The 18208-nt window shown below is 35.2% G+C and overlaps 1 protein-coding gene across 1 annotated transcript; it reads right to left on the bottom strand.

Annotated features, from left to right (window-relative positions):
* Positions 1-20: 20 nt before the first annotated feature.
* LOC128785235 (uncharacterized) lies at positions 21-18138 on the bottom strand. Its single transcript, XM_053937536.1, has 3 exons — positions 17915-18138; positions 14616-14842; positions 21-327 (listed from the first exon to the last, which is right to left on the bottom strand). The coding sequence occupies exons 1-3, from the start codon at positions 18017-18019 to the stop codon at positions 21-23; spliced, it is 639 nt and encodes a 212-aa protein (XP_053793511.1). The 5' UTR covers positions 18020-18138.
* Between the last annotated feature and the right edge of the window lie 70 nt (positions 18139-18208).

An 18208-nucleotide genomic window follows, 5' to 3' on the forward strand; every position in this document is an offset into this window, starting at 1 on the left:
GAAAATCCTTTATTTTTTGCCTAAGCAAGGCGTACCACGGAGCAAAGCGGAGCATCCCGACGCCGATTATTTCCACAAGCGGTGTTTTGCCAAAGTCCCTGATTCCAAAAGTATGAGGTCCTACGTGAGCAAAAGGTTGTGTCCACATTCCTTTCCAGACCAGGCATCGCAACCCTGATCTTTCTTTTCACCGTATCAAGCACTGATCCACCAAGGACTTTATTCCCAAAATAAGCACTATCCATATAGCTCCAGGCTTCTGAAACAGACATTTCTTCTCCAAACACTGCAATGTCCAAAGGGTTATTTTTCAAAGATTGTGCTAAACTAGCAGGTCACTGTAATACTAGTACAGATGAGCAATAAAAATAGAAAAGGGCCTGTTGCTGCAAATATATGTTTTCTTAAGGTTTGTCACCCAAACTACAGTGAACAAATCCACTGAAGCCCAACAGATCCATTGTTCCTGGTAGTGAACGTTAAACAGGAATTGTATAGAACTGAGCCTTAAAATAGCTTTCTCTTTAACAGTACTGCTTTTATAAGCAAAGCCAGTCAAATATCTGCTTCTAATACTTAAAAGTATAATTAAATAATCAATCTTTATTTAACAAGATATAGGTCTTAAATCTTATAAATCTTAAAATATTTAAAATACCATATGGAATGAAGATCATAATACAAACCAGAAACAGGATTTTAAGGTGTGTAAGAGATATTCACCATGCTGCTAATGTTTTCTACTCCTGTGTGTTGGAATAGCATCTACTATCCTGAAGCAAAGTATTGTATTTCTCTGAACAGAAATGCTGGAGTTTTCACCACTCCTTCTAACATATTCAGAACAGAATATTACCCTCCTCTCCCACCTGCCTACAGTCCCTTAGTGTGTTTGGCAAGTTGCAAGTAAATAGGAGTCAGTTTAAAATTATTCAGGTGTTTGGCCAGTTAAACCAACCAGAATTACATGAAAAATAAAGAAAAGTGCTTTTTCTTGCATCTACACAGCTATAAATCAAACTTGTTTATGAAACTCCATCCAGCTGTTCCACATCCATGGCTTACTTTGCTGCATGTAACTTAGATATCCAGCATAAACTGACAGACTTACAGTGGAGCATATCTTGCATGCTCTGCACTTTCCAATTTGCAACTCATGAAGAAGATTTATTTGTAACGCTTGTTTACTTCTAGTACAAATTGGGTATAGCATATTTTTTGTAATGGAGTAGAAAAAAAGACATAATTGCTTTCCCTACTACTTGGTTCAACAGTATTTTAATAGGATGTAAACATCATGCTTTCATTGTAGAATTTTGCTATTTTCCAACTGGTACGTACTTTCAACTCTTATACTGTGTTTGCAAGTTGATGAAGTGGGTTCTGGAGCAGTCTCTTGACGAAGTCATCAAAGAAGTTTTGGGTACTGATGCAGCAGCCAACTCCTTCCCTTCAAACCATTATTTAAAACTCTTACAAAAGGTTTTTCAGCTCTCATTCTCTTTTATTTTTTTTTTTCTTTTTATTGAAAACTAGCAAAGAAAAGCATTGCAAAATATTTAAAAGAAAGGTCAGGAATAATTTTTCTTTTAAGTTAAGTTAAATATCCACAAAGACAGCACCAAAAACAATTATGCTGTTCAATGTGATCTGTGAGACACTAAATTCTGACAATCTTAATTTGTCAAGTGAAACAGTGCAATTTGGCTCAAGTCCTTTGTCTCAATTTAGCTGTGCTGGCTTAATGACTGCAGCCTTGTGCTTGGAATTCATTGTGAGTAAACTGCCTTTTCAGAACCTGAAATTTCAAGTCTGAAGGATTGTTATAATCCATCATGTTTGTATCATGCACTGTAATGCTAATATTTCCACCCTGAAAGCAGTTCACCTTGTAACACTGATTTATCAAAGGTCATAATTAATATTTCAAAGGGAATTTCCTGTTTGACTAGGAAAAGGTTCAATTTGATACTAGTTTTATGAATGGGACATTGGTCATCAACCATATGAAGCTGCATTTTATAAATTACCTTTTTGGTCATATTACTGACACTTTACACAACCACCATTATTATTAATTAATTATTAAAAATATTCATTAAAAAACTGGGGTGTGACAATACTTCCAACCTTTTCTATCACAACTGCTCTATCTGCAGCCTTAATGCACATGTATCCTATGTATCCGTGTAATTTTGAAATAGTTTAAATAAAAACTTTAATCCTTTCTTTTGTGCCAGAGTATTTCATATTGTCCCCAATAATTAATACTGAAACACTTTTTTATTGGTAATAAACCTTTTATTTGTTATAATAGAGGTAGAACCTCATCTTTACCCAAGGTACTTTAAATAATAAGGAAGCTAATGTTTTTTTCCTGTATGCATTGCAGGTATTAATTCCATATTCCTAACAGAGTATCCAAATTAATTAAGAAAGAAAAAACATCATGTGGAAGATACTTGGTGTTATGATCAGCTTCCATGTATATGCAAGAAACAGTCCTGCAGTGATTCAGTGATATATTAGGCCTTCCAAGCTGGGTCTGGAATAAAACTGCACTGAAAATCACAGACTCCCTGAAAAGTTATTTAGTACAAGTTTACTTACAGCTCAGTAACATTTCTTGAGATGCTATTATTTTAATATTTCCTCCCATTTTCATTTTTTCTGTCTTTATAAACCCTTTTATGACCAACACAAAAGTAGCTTTCATAAAAAAAGGAAGCTGTTCCATAAATCTTTTTTTTTCTTGTAAGTCCATACAAAGCTAAATTGAAAGAAAAAATACGCTGTCAAGCAAAGGAGTTTTAAAATTATGTAGAATATGAGCTTAAAGGTGAAGATAGGACTAGATTTTCCCCTATGTGGCATTTTACATTATTCCAATTGATTTTCAACTCCCAGTTTATTGCCCCATCTCACAAGCTCTTTCTACAATTCTTCACATGTAGTCCTCATTTTTACTCCTCTAAGTCCACATCATCAGAAAACTTTGTTACCTTCCCCTTTCCAAATAATTTGTGGATGTGTTGAATTCCTTTCTGGACTACAATGGGGACATATAAGAAAAAGCACTGTTCCAGAATCTTGACACAACCCAAGTACAGTACTTTTGCTATATATAATTGGATAATGGAACAAAGGGTGTGAAGAGATTCAGAAGGCACTGTGTCTAAAACCGAGAGTAACAGGGAATTACAAGACAAAGCCCCCTCTTTAACTTTTGCGAAAAGGGCCCACACCACCTTCTCCCTGCACTGGTCTTCACTGTTGCCTGACTACCACAATGACCAGCTCTGATTTTCAGTGGGAATAGGCTCTAGTGTTGCTTTCAAAGGGACTTCTTTTACATCTTGAGGGAAATCAAATGAACACGATTAAAAGGTATTTAGGAACTTGAACCAGTTCTATTGAACTGGAGGGTGAATCATGCCCATCCATGACCCCTTTATTTTGTCCACTGCAATGAGGTCACTGCTTGACTGCCTCGTCCTACTCATTTGACAGCTGTCAAGTTCAATAAAAATTGCTGTATATTGGACTTGATATTTTGGACACATTATCTTTCACCTGATACACTGCTTGATCATACTGTTCCATGCTGTCACCATATCATTCTCTCTTATATGAGTCCCTGTACATCTCAAAGATGTTTTCATTTTCCAGCTGAAATACCTTGTTTGTAGTTTAGTTTCAAAGCAGGAAAAAAAGACCCTTTGTATACAGAACACTAAACACAGAGATACAAATGTTCTGCATCAAATTTTATTTGCTACTATCCACCTTCTTCATAAAGGGCAGTGAAAATAGTTCTGCCTGCCAGACAGTTCAAAACCTGTTTGTTCAAAGTCTGCAGTGCTGCTGAATTCAGGTCACACACATCTAGAGGCACTGAAATGCAGTGTTCTTTCTTTCATGCTAGCAGGGAAATTAACTCAGTCTATATGATCCCTAATCCTATTTTACTTTTGCTCTAGATACTGCATAGAATGTACAGGCTAGTTCATAGAGCCACAGAAAATTTCATTTGGAAATCATCTGGGGATGATCTGGACCACTCTGCTCAGAGCATAGCCAACTTTCAATTTGCATATAACTTCAGTCCTTTATCATCAGGCTGCCTGGGGCTTTTCTAGTCAAGATCTGACTGTCACTAGGGTTAGAGATTCCCCAATGCTTCTGGAGTGCTTGCTACTAAAAGCTGGTTATAGTGCTGAATTTTAAGTAATCCATATTCTCTTTTCTACTGTTGTTCTCTTCTTTTACTCCATGCTGATCACATATGAATTAACTAATCAATGTGTAATACATGAGCAATACACATAGCTCTTCTCTCAGCCTTACAGAATCACATATTTCTGATTAAAAGTTTTTTAAGGATAACAGATTACCTTTAAAAAGCAACTCTTTTTCTTTAAACACATCATGAAGATGTAAAATATCTGGACTTCTTATTTTGCTCTTGAATACTCTTTACAGCTAATAAGTTATGTTTCAGAATCAAATAGTAAAGTTTAGTATTAGCCATAACAGCTTGTCAGTAGTTCTTTATCCCCTTGGAAATGAGCCTGGTTAACAACAAACCTGGTGCCATTTCTGCCATTACTAGGCAGGTCTACTGTAGAAGTTGCAGGGCTTAGCTGCTCAAGCAGCTTCTCAGACAAGTGGAGCCATTCAAAAGGTGATAAAATAATGCAGAAACTCTTGAGAAGTACAGTTTATGTTGGGAGGTCTGCAGTGTAAAATTCAAGTTTGATCTGCACCCACAAAATGCTCCTCCAAGGCGTATAATCACAGTGCAAAATATCCATGTGGAGTTTGACAAGGTACTTTCCCTACAACCATTACACCTCAGTTCCTGTATAAAAAATGGACAGCTAACATAGATATTCTACTGCCTTAAGGCAATAAAAACGTTGCAGGTTAATGACTTGGGTCCCTGAACTCTCACACAAAAGTATTTGGCAAAAGTGTATTATGCATTGTTTCATGATAGTTTGGGGCTGTATCAGAAACAGGAAAATAATAAACTCTTCTAGTTCTCTTATTAGGGGAATTCTGAAGTCTTGTTCTGCTACTTCCCATCTAGCTTCTTAAAATTATCCAGATTATAATATCTGCTTTGTTGGCAAGAACAGATGAAAATTAAGTGTGCAAGATGAAAGTGCCTTTTGAAGGAGAATATAAAAAACTGAAGTGCACTTTTGAGGGCTGCGTATTTAGTTTACCTTTGAGCATTGAACTTCATATGAAAACAAACTGATGAGCCTGACAAAGCCTTTATTTGTTCTCTTTTTATTTCTGAAAACCCTGTGCTGAGAACTATGCTTTTTGACATACTCATAAATTACTTACTACGTAAGAAAGATCACAGGTATTGGAGGTGGTTGGACATATAGGTGGTTGGAAACATATAGGTGGTTGGAAAGAATCCCAGAATCATCCTCCAATACTAAACAACAGCAAAATCATAAACTAGATAGATTTCATTATTGATAAATGAGAGTTAATATATAAAAGAAATATAACTCTGTCTTTATGGGTACATTTAGTATATATTTATTAGCTACTTACTACTCTGAAAAAAAAGATATGTGGCATTCTACAGAAAATTTCTGAAAACTGTAGTTCAACATTTACAAGCAGTCAAAAAAAAAGAGAGAAAAATTAAGAAATGATTGGGAAAATTATATTTCTGAAATCCATGCTATGTTCAAATCTTTAACGGCGAGTTTCACTCCAGTCATCCTACCTTTAAAAAACCCAAATGAATAGAATTGGAAAATGTATAAAAAGCAACAGTGATGACATACTTTAACTGAATATATAACTTTTAAATGAAGAAGAGAGATCATTAGTAGTGAAGAAGATATGGATCCATAAAATCGTTGATAATATAAAACAGGGAACAAGAAAAGGAGTATTCATAGAGATGAAGAGAGGCCATATCGGACAATAGTCAGGTCAGTCCAGCCCAGCATCCTGACAGCAACAAAAAGCTCAGGCTCATGTAAGACAGGGTAAGATTGGGTTCAGCATGTACATCTCCTAGGAGGCCTCAGTCTGCAATCATTTCTAGTTTAGTTACTGTCTACATAATCAGGATTTCCATTGATTTATTTTCTATATTCAATAGAGATAGAGAGTTGTGGTTATTCAGCCTGGAGGAAAGAAGGCTCTGGGCTGACCAAATGCATATTCAGGCATTTCAGTACCTGAAAGGGGCCTAGAAGACAGCTGGAGAGGCTCTTTTCACAAGGGCATGTAGTGATAGGAGAAGGGGCAATGGCTTTAAGCTGGAAGAGAGTAGGTTTGAGTTAGATATTAGGAAGAAAATTTTTACTGTGCGGATGGTGAGGTACAGGTTGTCCACACAAATTGTGGATGCCCCATTCCTGAAAGTGTTGAAGGTTGGATGGAGCTTTGAGCAACCTGATCTAGTGTAAGGTCCCTGCCTATGGCAGTTTCGGTGGATCTAGATGATCTTTACTCCCTTCCAATCCAAACCATTCTATGATTCTGTGATTTCTTTCCAATCTCCCTTTAATTCCACATAAACCTTTAGCACCCACAACATTTAGGATCAAAGAACTGGTCTTCCAGCTTAACGTCAACAATTTTACAAAAAGTTCCTTTTCTATTCATGTGGAGCCAGTGCTCTGTTTTACCACCTTGGTGTCTTGCATTAGAAATACACAGTGAACACAGTCCCTACAAAACCCTGACATGCTATTAATGTTTCTTAGACCTCTATCACATCATGATGAGGAATCTATTTACAGATTGAAGCAGAGCCTTATTTGGTTGATCCCACTACAAGAGAAATTCCACACCTTTGATAATCCTTGGTGCCCTTTTCCAAGTCCTTTTAAATTCTACCATATTGTCTGTAAGATGAGGGATCAGAAGTATATATAATGATAAAATTGTAGGTGCTTCACATATTTAAGCATCTGCATATTAATATTATTTCATTTTGAGGTTTATTCTTTTCTCAATAATTTTTAACTTTTAGCTTGATTTCTTGACTGTTGATGACCACAGACATTTTAGCTGAACCATCCATCATAACTTGAAGAGCTGGCTCCTCTGCAGTAAGGGTCATTTCAGAGCCCATCATTTTAAATGTGAAGCTAGGACTATTTTTTCCTCTCTGCTGCATTTTACATTACTTCAAACAAAATTTCAAGTCCCAATTTCTTGCCCCACCTCACGAGGTTTTTCTTCAGTTCTTCAGTTATGGTTCTCTTTTTTGCTACTCTAAACTGGTCAATACCATCAGCAAACTTGATCACCTTTCTATGCATTCCACTTTCCAGATAATTTCTAGATGAATCAAACAAGGTACTCCTTGCAGGACAAGAACTGGGACCTATCACAAAAATTACTGCTTCAGAAGCTTAGTACAAACAAAATATAATACTTTTCATATGTAATTAAATCGTGGAACTCATGGTAGCATGCAGTTATGAGGATCAAAGATATGAAAGGTTTAAAAAACAAATAAATTCAGGAAAGAGACCTCCATAATATATTAAGCACAACAACTTGACTACAAACTGAGATTAAAAAAATTGCGAAATGTTGATCATCAGAAGCTACAAGGTACTAAGTGAAGGATTACTTTATATTTGGATAATTTCTTTTGGTGTTCCTCTAAACACCAGCTACTGATCAGTGTTGGAGACAACATATACTGTGCCATCTGTATCCAGGGCAAAGACAAACAACTGTTCCACTATGGTCATTTTTACTTTTTCTTTTAATTAGAAACATGTTTCAGATTGTTTTCTATGTTTAAAAATTGTACTGTATTTTTACATTTTCAGAAGATACTGTATGATGAAATGTGCTACTAATGAAAGCTAATCAAGCCTAAATATTTATGAAATAATAAATGACTGGCCTTAAAAACTCAATGCCCATTATACAGGTTGAATATCCATCCCTTTTTAAATCTGTTAAATATTTTTGAATGAGTTCTTCCTTGCTTTTTTGATCATTCCTGTTTGAAATTTCCTGAAAAATGTACCTCTTTAGTGACAAAAAGAAGATATGTTGATCTTTCAGCAGACAGAACAGAATAATGGTACATTTTGTTCTCATGATAGACAGTTTTGACTTTGAGAACAATTGACTGGAATTTGAAGAGCACACTACTCCATGGCAAATGTTTCAGAGGGAGCTTTCACTACATATTAACATCCCATAAGTTCTTCAAAATTAAAATCTCTTATTTGAACTTCAGAAACTGTTTCCTGTAATGGGATTACAATTGAATAAATCTATTTTTTACCAAAATCTCTAGTCCAAATTATTCACATGTTCAATCCATGGCTAAAGCTCTTCTCCAAACACATGTTCCTCTGTTCCTATATATTAGCAATGATAAATATTTCTTGAATTCTTTCATTCAGTGCTTACACTGTAAGGGAACAGGTACATTTTAAACAATAGATGTATTATTTTTCTTTTTTATTCTCCCTCACCTTCCTGATCTAACATAGAGTATTAGTTGTGAGCTGAGCATAAAATGTGAACATAAAACACAATCAGTAACGTACACCTTTTCATTAATTTAATATGAAACCACTTGAAGGATATTGTGGCATACTGTGAATAAAAAATCTTCTATATTTAAAAATATGACTAAAAGATGAATGATGCAAATGAGATTGGTAAAGTTGAAACTCCCTTAACTTCCTTAAACAGGAACATTGTTGACAGTATTTGAGGAAACCATAGGTTATAATGATGAAATATTCTAAATGGCTTATAATTAAAATCTAAATATTTTTCTCTGTGAAAACACAATTCCAAATAATATGTCAATAATCAGACTTTGACCTCTTGTGCAGTATTAGTAAGATAAAACCAAATGAGTTTAAAATGTTTCGTCCAGATCAGTTTTAAACATAGTGGATGTCTCTTAGCATCTTTTAAAGTTATCTTTAAGATTTTGAATAAGATAGTCTAATTATAATAACACATATAAAACACTTTAGATCAAAATGGATATTTTAATTTCTTATTGTGAAAGACTGAAAAGTCTAAAAAAAACTAATAACATAATACATTAAGGAATGGGAATGATGATAAAAATTGCTATGTGTCCATTCATATGAGCAATCCTTCACCCATCAAAAACAAATACAAAAGAAATCAAAATAAATAAAATTTATATTCATTTTTAGCACATGAACAGTGTAAAATACTGGTTATACAACATTAAAAAAATTACATGATTCTGTGGTTTTATTTCTTTAAAGCAATCTTTTCAACAGCCAGACAATAGGTTATTATATTTATTAAAAAAAAATCACTGCCTTTTTCTCATTATCTTGAAAAAATAGTGGTTCTTTGTTCATGTACTTTCATGTAGTAGATGATGCTCTCTGATATATACTATGAAATCACAGTGTAGCTACAGTGTTAATGATGGTGATGCCCATCATCACCACTCAGTTCCACTCATCTCTTGAGTGGTCTGGATGCGAGTACAGTTTGCAGTGGGAGCATATTTTCCTGTGATCCCAGGCATTCCTGGCACTGCTGTAAACTGCCAGAGCGTTGTGCCTGTGCTCAGCAAGCCCCAGGAATCTGGCAGAGCGCACAGGTAGGCTGCCTGCTCCTCTCCACTCTTTCACAGCAGGCAGTGACTTGATACAGATGAAGGTCAACACTAGAAATGAGACATCCTAGCAACTGGTAAATGGTTTCCACACTGACTGCCTGCTAAAACAACTCATATACTACTTTGACTTAATAAGCAGTTCACTTTTAAATTCAGCAATTATTCTTTCTAATCTATTTTAATCTATTCAGGTGCTGCTAGTTTGAAAGAGACACAGAATTTCATTAATACTCATGGTATGAATAGGGATAAGTTAATTATTTAAAACAGAATCTCCCTTTTAAAGCTTTTACACATCTAGGTCTTTGGAAAAATATTGGTGAAAGAAATACAGAAAGAATTTTTCAAGAATATGAATCAGAAATTTGTGTTGAATTAAAGACTTAGGGGGTAAAATTCCTTAAGAACATGAAAACTTTTATTAGGGTTCATGCTGAACAACTGCAAAATAACAACTGCTTGGCTCAGTCTTAAACATGTTCAGCTACCAATATGAGAAAGATATTTATTCTAAAGCATCTTGTAAAATGATCATCTAGTCTCACATAAAAGATTGACTAATTACATGTATGCTGGCTTTATACCTGTATGAAATCATCATAGATATTTTTGTATATCACAGTTATGTAAATTTATTTGCTTTTTTATGAGGCATTCTTACATGTAAACACACATATACATTAAAAATGACACTCCAGTAAGTCTTTACAAAACTCCTATGTTCAACTCCTGTTTCAACTGTGGATAGAAATTAATAGACTCAACATCAGGAAAGAAATCTGATTAAATAGCTATGAAACAGCTCCTGTAAATATCTCAGATATTTGGTTAAACATCAGCAAATTGGTAAAAGAGATCAATCCATAGGAAAGATAATTCCTGTAGGAAGGCCTGTTTCAAATAACTCAGCTACCTAATGAACAGCTAAGAGGGAGGTAAGTAGTCAATTAAAAAATTCTAAACAAATTTTGTAAAGAAGATAATAAATCAATTAACACATGAAATTTGGCAGTAAATAATATAGCTTTAACTCTGTGTGTGTGTGTGTATGTACTTGCATATACACACACAAAACATGTATATATACTAAACCACATTTAAACAGCCTGGCATATTTTGTGATTTGGTAATTCTCTGAACTCATGTGGACCATGAGATAAATTTCTCAAGAGAAGCAACAGAATCTCAGTTACACTACTGCTCATATTAAATTAATTGGGACAAAACACTTATTAGGACTTTCAGTAGTTTGAGATGGCATCAGAGTTAAGGAGGATGAATGCATCTCTTTTGCAAAGACAAATAATCTAGAACACCATATAATATTAATACCTAACCACTGCTTTCTTATAACATTGCCTCTGAAAGGGATCATTCTGGTAAGAATGATCTAGATTAAAATTAAATTAATTCAACTCAATATTGCTTCCAATTCTTTGCTGTTCCTGCTGTGATACATTGTTGTGCTACAATGCACTGCCCAGTTAGTAGCAGCCTGTAGTTATATAATAAAGAACTAGGGGCAATCTTATTTTCACAGTGAGTTGATTTTAAACTAATGCAGCTAACTCCATGATTTTTGGTTCACCTCCCAAATTGCAGACACTGATGACTTCATTATTGAACTAAACAGCACCTGAGAATGACTTGAAATATGCTGACCAGAACGTTACACATCACATAAAAAAAAATTATGGGGACAAAAATCATGATCATATGAAAATGGTCTGAAGATTGGAGGAAATTTATTAATACAGTGTACAGTGCTGTAAAACATGAAATAAACTACCAAGTTGGAAAAAAAAAGTAAATAGGCAGGTTGAAAATTTAAAAAAAATTTAAAAAATTATGCACACAGCAAATATTTCTTATTTCTATATTATTCCTAAATTGGATAAGCTAGCAAGTATGTGAATATTTTTCAATAGTCTCCAGAGACATAGATATCTCGGGCAGCCACAGACCAATAAATACAACTAGAAAAGTTTAGAATGCTTATTTGAGACAATGGTTTTGCAAAGTATCTGCTGCATTTGTTTTAAGTGTTCTGGCTTGCTACGTATTTATTTGTTTATGACAGCCACACCTGACTTTTCTCCCTAAGCTTTGCTTACTTTTCCATCATTGTTGAAAAAGTCACAAGAGCAAGTGAAAATATTAAAATTCTCCTTTTCTTGCATCTCAAGATACATACATAAGACAATTAGCTGTATCTTAAATTTAAAATATAATAAATACACAGTCACCCTTTCTCACTTTTTGATAGGACCATCTTCTGGGAGGAAGCAGCTATTCTGGAAGAGGGAATGGAAAGGGGTTGCTCAGTGCAGCAGAGAGCATGGGACATTCCAGGGATGAAGGAGGAAACAGCGATGCAGGATGGTCAGACAGGGACTTGAGACAAAAGTCACAATGAATGGAAGTTTAACAACAAGAGGTACCCAAAGGGCTTCAAAAGGGAGTGGAAGGTATTCAGGGAGGCCCAGGGAAGAAGAAACACTTCAAAACTGAGTCTGATGTTTGGCTAAACCACCTAGGATGGTTCTCACAGATAAATGGTTTTCAAGTGCATAGTGTTTTAGGAGGTGGGTTCTGAGAATACCAACCCTCCTCATCTTCCTCTCTTCATCTTCCCACATCAAACAAATAAATCAGTCCTCAGGAGCTCCTTGAGGCCTGACTGGGGAAAGGCTCATGAATTCTGTAGCAAGTACACATGGTGATAGGATATGCTACAGAACACTTGTTTTGAAGCTTAATTTTTTTTAAATCAGATAAAAAAGAATCAGTACAGTTAGTTCAGTATTAATATATTATTTTTATATAATATATTTTAATAAATATTTATAAATAATCATTTTCAGCATTACTTCAAATTAATATGCTGATATTACACAGCTGTTTTTTAGTAAGGCAGTACATTTTCCACTGAATGTGAAAAATGAGTTCTAGATTAATGGTAAGGGTAAATAGTTTTTCCACATATCAAAAACTTACTTAAATGTAAAACTCATTGCAACAGGAAGTTACAGAAATCACAGACATAAATTCCTTAATAATGACAAACTCATTACTAAGTAGTTTATAGTTACCTGTTAAGGTGTCTGATCCAGAAGTGTATTCCAGCTCTGCATGTTCCTAAACTTGAAACTATTACAAAGAAAGGGATCCTTGTAAAAGAAACATTGTGTAACTGCTTTGCTTTTGATATGATTTTCTCAAGCTATCTCTCTGATATCAGGCACAAGACCAGATGCTGTGTGATGTATTTTGGGGAGAGAAGCAGTAGCAGGATTTTGACAAATAGAGATGTTGGAAATTAGAAAGGTGTGAGCAGAGGACTGCACTTACATTAGGGGTTAACAGATGAAGGAAAAGATGACTTAGCATTAGAAATTGAGATATTTCATTGCAAATGGAATGATGAAATAAGTTTTCAATGTTTTGTTTAACATCTCTTTTCTCTGATGGTTCTTTTCTATCTGTTGGTTCTGAACTGATTTTATGTCCAGTGGCCCACTTTCTGAGATGCATTTCTGCTCTTAGCAGTACATCCTGCTCTAGTGATTATGGTTCAAGAGTGCTGATTCACTGCTGTTCTCAAACCAAATCATATTAAAAAGTATTACCTCTGAAATAAAGACTATTATATGAAGTCATCATGTCTCATAGTGCAGTTTAATTACACAAAGGTAACTATCTATATATCCACCAAGTTGTGAGTACATTTTGTCCAAAAGCAAGTAAACAATCTTCTTATTCTCCATCTACCCCTCCCACCATTTTTTAGTAGAAAATACACTCATATCACAGCATTGAAGTGTATTATTAATCATACAGATCTGTATGACAAACATTAATAATAAAAATAATGACACAAATGAAAAGCCAAGTAAGATAATCTGGTGTCAAAAAAGGTTAGGTAGAATCTTGTTTGCTTTGATGTGTGCTGGTTAAAGTAAGAATTCCATTAGTAATAAATCTTTTAACCTAGCTGCGATTTGTGACCTTTTCCTCTATTTTTAATTTCATGATTTGCTATTACTTCTACAGTTGTGTTCAAATTTTTCCATGTCATCATTATAATATTTTAGCTAAGAACAATCACTCATAGATCAAATAAGCAAAGCCCTGTTGGAACATCTCAAGGCCATGTGACCGGCGTGACTTCACAGGAATTATTCTGTGTATGTAAAAGTTCTGCCTTGAGCTAAATGGCAGAGGAAAGCTATGTTTAGGACATTTGTAGAAAATGAAATGTGTCTACGTTTTGTCATTCCTATCCTTCTAAACACCCATTATTTACTTGAAGCTTACATTTCTCAGGTCCAGAATGTCAACCTTTTATTTCTGCTTGAGCAAATGCCTCACTTAAGAAGAACAACTGGAACAGCTTCTGTGGGAAGCAGCCTACTGGAGTGAAACCTGGGCTCATGCCATTTAGCTTTAGACATTTCATTTAGGTGAGAACTTAAATATTTATTTTCTTGCCTCTTGCTAGCCAGGTTCCCAGCCTGAATCACCTTATTACAGTTTCTTTGTATTTTCATTGATATGAAAGAAAATGCAAACAAATAGATGAGTCTTTAGCTATCAAATGTAGGGTCTAAAGTTGGGCATTGCACAGACTCCCCAGTTGTGACTGTATTATACAACATCAGAAATGATGTTACATAAATGGTATTTTCTTTGCATTTCATTCCATGAGCCTAAGAAATTGAAGACTAATAAATGGTCTCATTAATAAAAAGACTGAATTATAATTTATTTCATTCGACACAAACAAGGTGATCTGCACACAAGAAATCACTACATTTCATAAAGAAGAAAAAATTCATTTATTAGTAAAGTAAGTTCATTTTGTTTTATCTGTATTCTTAGTAACATTATTTTAAAAATGTATTCAAAAATGAGAGATGAAAATGAAAGATAATACATATATAAAAATGTAATTTTCATGCAGTGATATATATAGCACATTGAAGAAGCAAGACAATCTATAGTCACTTTGAAAGTGATAAAATCAGCCATGCTCATCGTTTGCTGTTGAGCATCAAGAATCTCACCCTGTTCCAACTGCAGTGTGTTGCAGCAGCTTCGTTTAATCACAGAGCCTTGAAGCAGCTCCCTTGTGCCAATCCTTGCAGCCGCATTGCTGCTTTCAGCTCCCCATCTGACAGACAAGTACATCTCAGTGTGCAAAAACTGCACCAAGGGAACACAGAAAGAAGAAAGAAAATCATTCCTTCAAAAGGCCTGGCAGAACATAAAGCATAGAGCTAGAGATGTAGATATAGACTCAAACTCATTCTAATTATTTTTTTTCTGCTGTTGATTCTCATAAAATATATATGCAAATATATTCTCAGCAAGTATTGAGCATAAAAGAGAGAGGGGAAAATGCAAACCCCAAAATGGTATTCTGCATTTAAACTGATGTCTGCAAAACAGGAGATCATGCTAAATTAAAAAAAAAAAAAATCTCGTTATCAGTAAGCCACCTGCTGAGATAGTGAGTCCTCTCAGACACTACTGTGACTTTTAATATTGAATTGTGTACTCTGGAGTGCAAAGGAGGGAGAGGAAAAAGGAGAGGAGGATCCTCGATTTCATTAGGTTTTGAATTTCCCTCTGAAGGTGCGTATCTATCTCCCTTGACAAGATCAGAGTCTTAGGGCCTCACTTGGCTTCTTTTAAAGGTATAAGCAGCAAGTTCAGGAGATTGAAAGCCTAAAGAAGACCCATGTAAGGCATGGAAGACTGTAAAAGAGCAGGTACCCACGTTGTTATGCTATTCATTCATAAGCTAAGAATCCTTATATTTACACTGTTCATACTGAGGGTAAAATAAAAAATATACACTTTCAATAGAAAATTTTTGGGTCAGATCGTGACTTCTTTTAAATTGCTGTAGCTCCATTATGAGCATCATGTTATTTAGGTTAAAAAATCATCTGAAGTAGCAACAATTAGTTGGCAACAATAAGTTGCATTTGCAAGATCCAAAGAACTGTACAGCTAGAAAATGGAAAATTCTACCATTATGTATCTGGAGAAGCAAGTGTAGTGAATGTAATTCTCCACAGTCTAAAATACAATCTTATTTGCACAAATGAAAAAAAACCGAATGCTAAGTGGCTGAAAATGCCAATGATCTGAACTGGTAAACTTTTACAGACAACTTACAAAAGCCTTCAAGAATTGCATGCAGTGTAGGACAGCACCATGTAAGAGGTGTCATAATAGCACATACTGGTAATGTCATTATTACCTTTCTAGTGATAACGGCATGACTAGAATAGAGGTAACATTAAACTGTTGATCTATGCCAAAATGAAGCTTTTTCATGAGAATTTTTGACTAAGCACTAATAATGCAAGTGGAAAGGTTTTATATGTATATACACTTTTCATTGCAGCATTGTTTTGTATTGCATTGTTTCTGTGATGTAGCACATATAAAAATAAGCCAGTTTTCTAGAATAATACTGTAGAGTACCTCTTTTTTTGGATGAGAATTTTGTTTTCAAATGCATTTGAAAATGCAGTCTAAGTAAACTGATTTTATATAGAATTACCTAAATGTAGACAGGGAAAGTTTTATATGAAAGCACACTACATAGTATCTTTTGTCTTCTGTTTAATCCACACCCTTTTCGTAGCTGATGGGAATTCTGCCATTTAATTCAATTTTTAAAAATACTATGATGTAAAAAAAGTAATATTTAAATGTGCTTTAGCCACTTTTTCTTTTTTTAATTCAACCTATTATTTCTGCTTTTTGAGGGTAAGCAAATGTTCAGGTTTTTGCAAAGGGTGACCCCAAATGATGGGGAAAGGGTCTTTAAGTCCCAGTCACGCAGCAGACAATCAAGACTAAGGCAGCTTTGTACCAGCTGCCTGAAATACTGCTACCTTGGCAATTGTGGAAGAACACAGCAAAACCCAGCTAAGACACCACGTAACTATGAGTTTAGAGCCACCCCAGAGCTCTGCACCTCCATTTCTATGCTGCTGCCACTAGAAAAGTTACAAAGATGAGATGAAGTCATGCAGTAACTGCAATACGGATAAAATTAAAACAGGTCACACAGAATAAATGTTGCATTGTGGTGGTACAAGACAAACTTATAAAGAACTGAGCAAGACACAGAAAGTATGAGGAAAGATGTGGTTAAAACTTAGAAGCAGATGTTACAGCACTTTAACTTTCATTATGCTAGAGATAATTATTAATGATCTGCCAGGCCAAGAAAGCAATGAGGTAGCACAATATGAAGATGACAGAAAATAATTTAAATTAATCTGAACAAATAAAACATGAATTTCAGAGATATCCAGTCAAGTGTATCAAATCCTGTTTCTTTCTGCTAAGCCTGGAATGGAACAAAATTTTTAGCATTTTCAGACAGTATTTTTAAACATCCAGAAAATCAAAACATGAACTGAAGTGAGGGGTGCACTGGGAAATTAAAAAAAAAGTATAAAATCATAAAATTGCTGCCTTCCACAAAAAAGTAATTCTGGGAGCAAAATTGGTGACTTTTGCCAACCACAAAAAGATAACCTATGAATTCAATTGTCTACATTTGCAAAGTGAAAATACTGTCACTTCCTGTACATTTATACACATAATTTGTGTACAAATAATTTGTGTGTTATAATTTAATTCATCAGGCATTTCAACAGTAAATGAAAAATTATTTTCCTTCTATCGCTTACTACACAATCTTCATGCTTTTCTCTTTCTGATATAATGAGCAGATAGTTAAAAACAGGCATGGAGTAATTCACTCTTTTTTATATGTCATTATTTTGCCTCCCTTTCACCTTCTTGATGTATCCATCTGCTTTCTGCAGTGTTGTGCTTAGGACATGCTAAATATGCTTAATTTATGTAAACAGTCAGTGACAGAGCTTGTCATGCATGAAAGTAAACACTGATGTATGTTTCTGCCTTAAAAAGGACCTACAGTCAGATACACGCTGCGCAGTGTCTTGTGTTGATCGTTTACTCCTACCACAAAAGCGACTGCTACAGTGACGGTGACAAAAGCGAGGGCAGGGCAGCCTCAGCTGGGTTTCTTATTGAAGGGCAAGACCAGTTGAATTTCACATTTCAGGGGTTGAATGATGTTTAAAAGCTAAGCTATATAACATCAACTTCCATGACAGTATAAGAAGCTTGTGGACAAGAGCCGATGTGTAAGCTTGCAATGGAAGATGACGCCTACACACACGTGTGACAGCTACAGGCGGGGGACACCGCTGCCCTCACCTTGCGCATGAAAGGAACCAGATGGGGATCGGCCTCTTCTCCCAGACAGCTGGCTGTATGAGGACATAGTGTTGAGCTGTGCCAGGGGACGTTTAGGTTGGACATCAGGAAGAAAATCTTCACGGAAAGGGTCGTTACATAACAGAATGGCCCGCTCAGGGAGGTGGTGGAGTCACCATCCCTGGACGTGTTAAAACACTGGACGTGCCACTCGGTGCCACGGTCTGGTTGACAAGGTGATGTTTGGTCACAGGTTGGACTCGATGATCTCAGAGGTCTTTTCCGACCTAATTG

This window comes from Vidua chalybeata, chromosome 3 (assembly GCF_026979565.1).
Source record: "Vidua chalybeata isolate OUT-0048 chromosome 3, bVidCha1 merged haplotype, whole genome shotgun sequence".
NCBI lineage: Eukaryota > Metazoa > Chordata > Aves > Passeriformes > Viduidae > Vidua > Vidua chalybeata.

Bases quoted from the DNA above. Each gene is read 5' to 3' on its own strand.
- LOC128785235 (XM_053937536.1), bottom strand. From the start codon at position 18,019: ATGTCCAACCTAAACGTCCCCTGGCACAGCTCAACACTATGTCCTCAT. The intron at 14,843-17,914 runs GTGAGGGCAGCG...CCCTTGGTGCAG, and splicing joins TGGTTCCTTTCATGCGCAAG to TTTTTGCACACTGAGATGTA. The intron at 328-14,615 runs GTGCTATATATA...GTGACCTGCTAG, and splicing joins GATTGTCTTGCTTCTTCAAT to TTTAGCACAATCTTTGAAAA.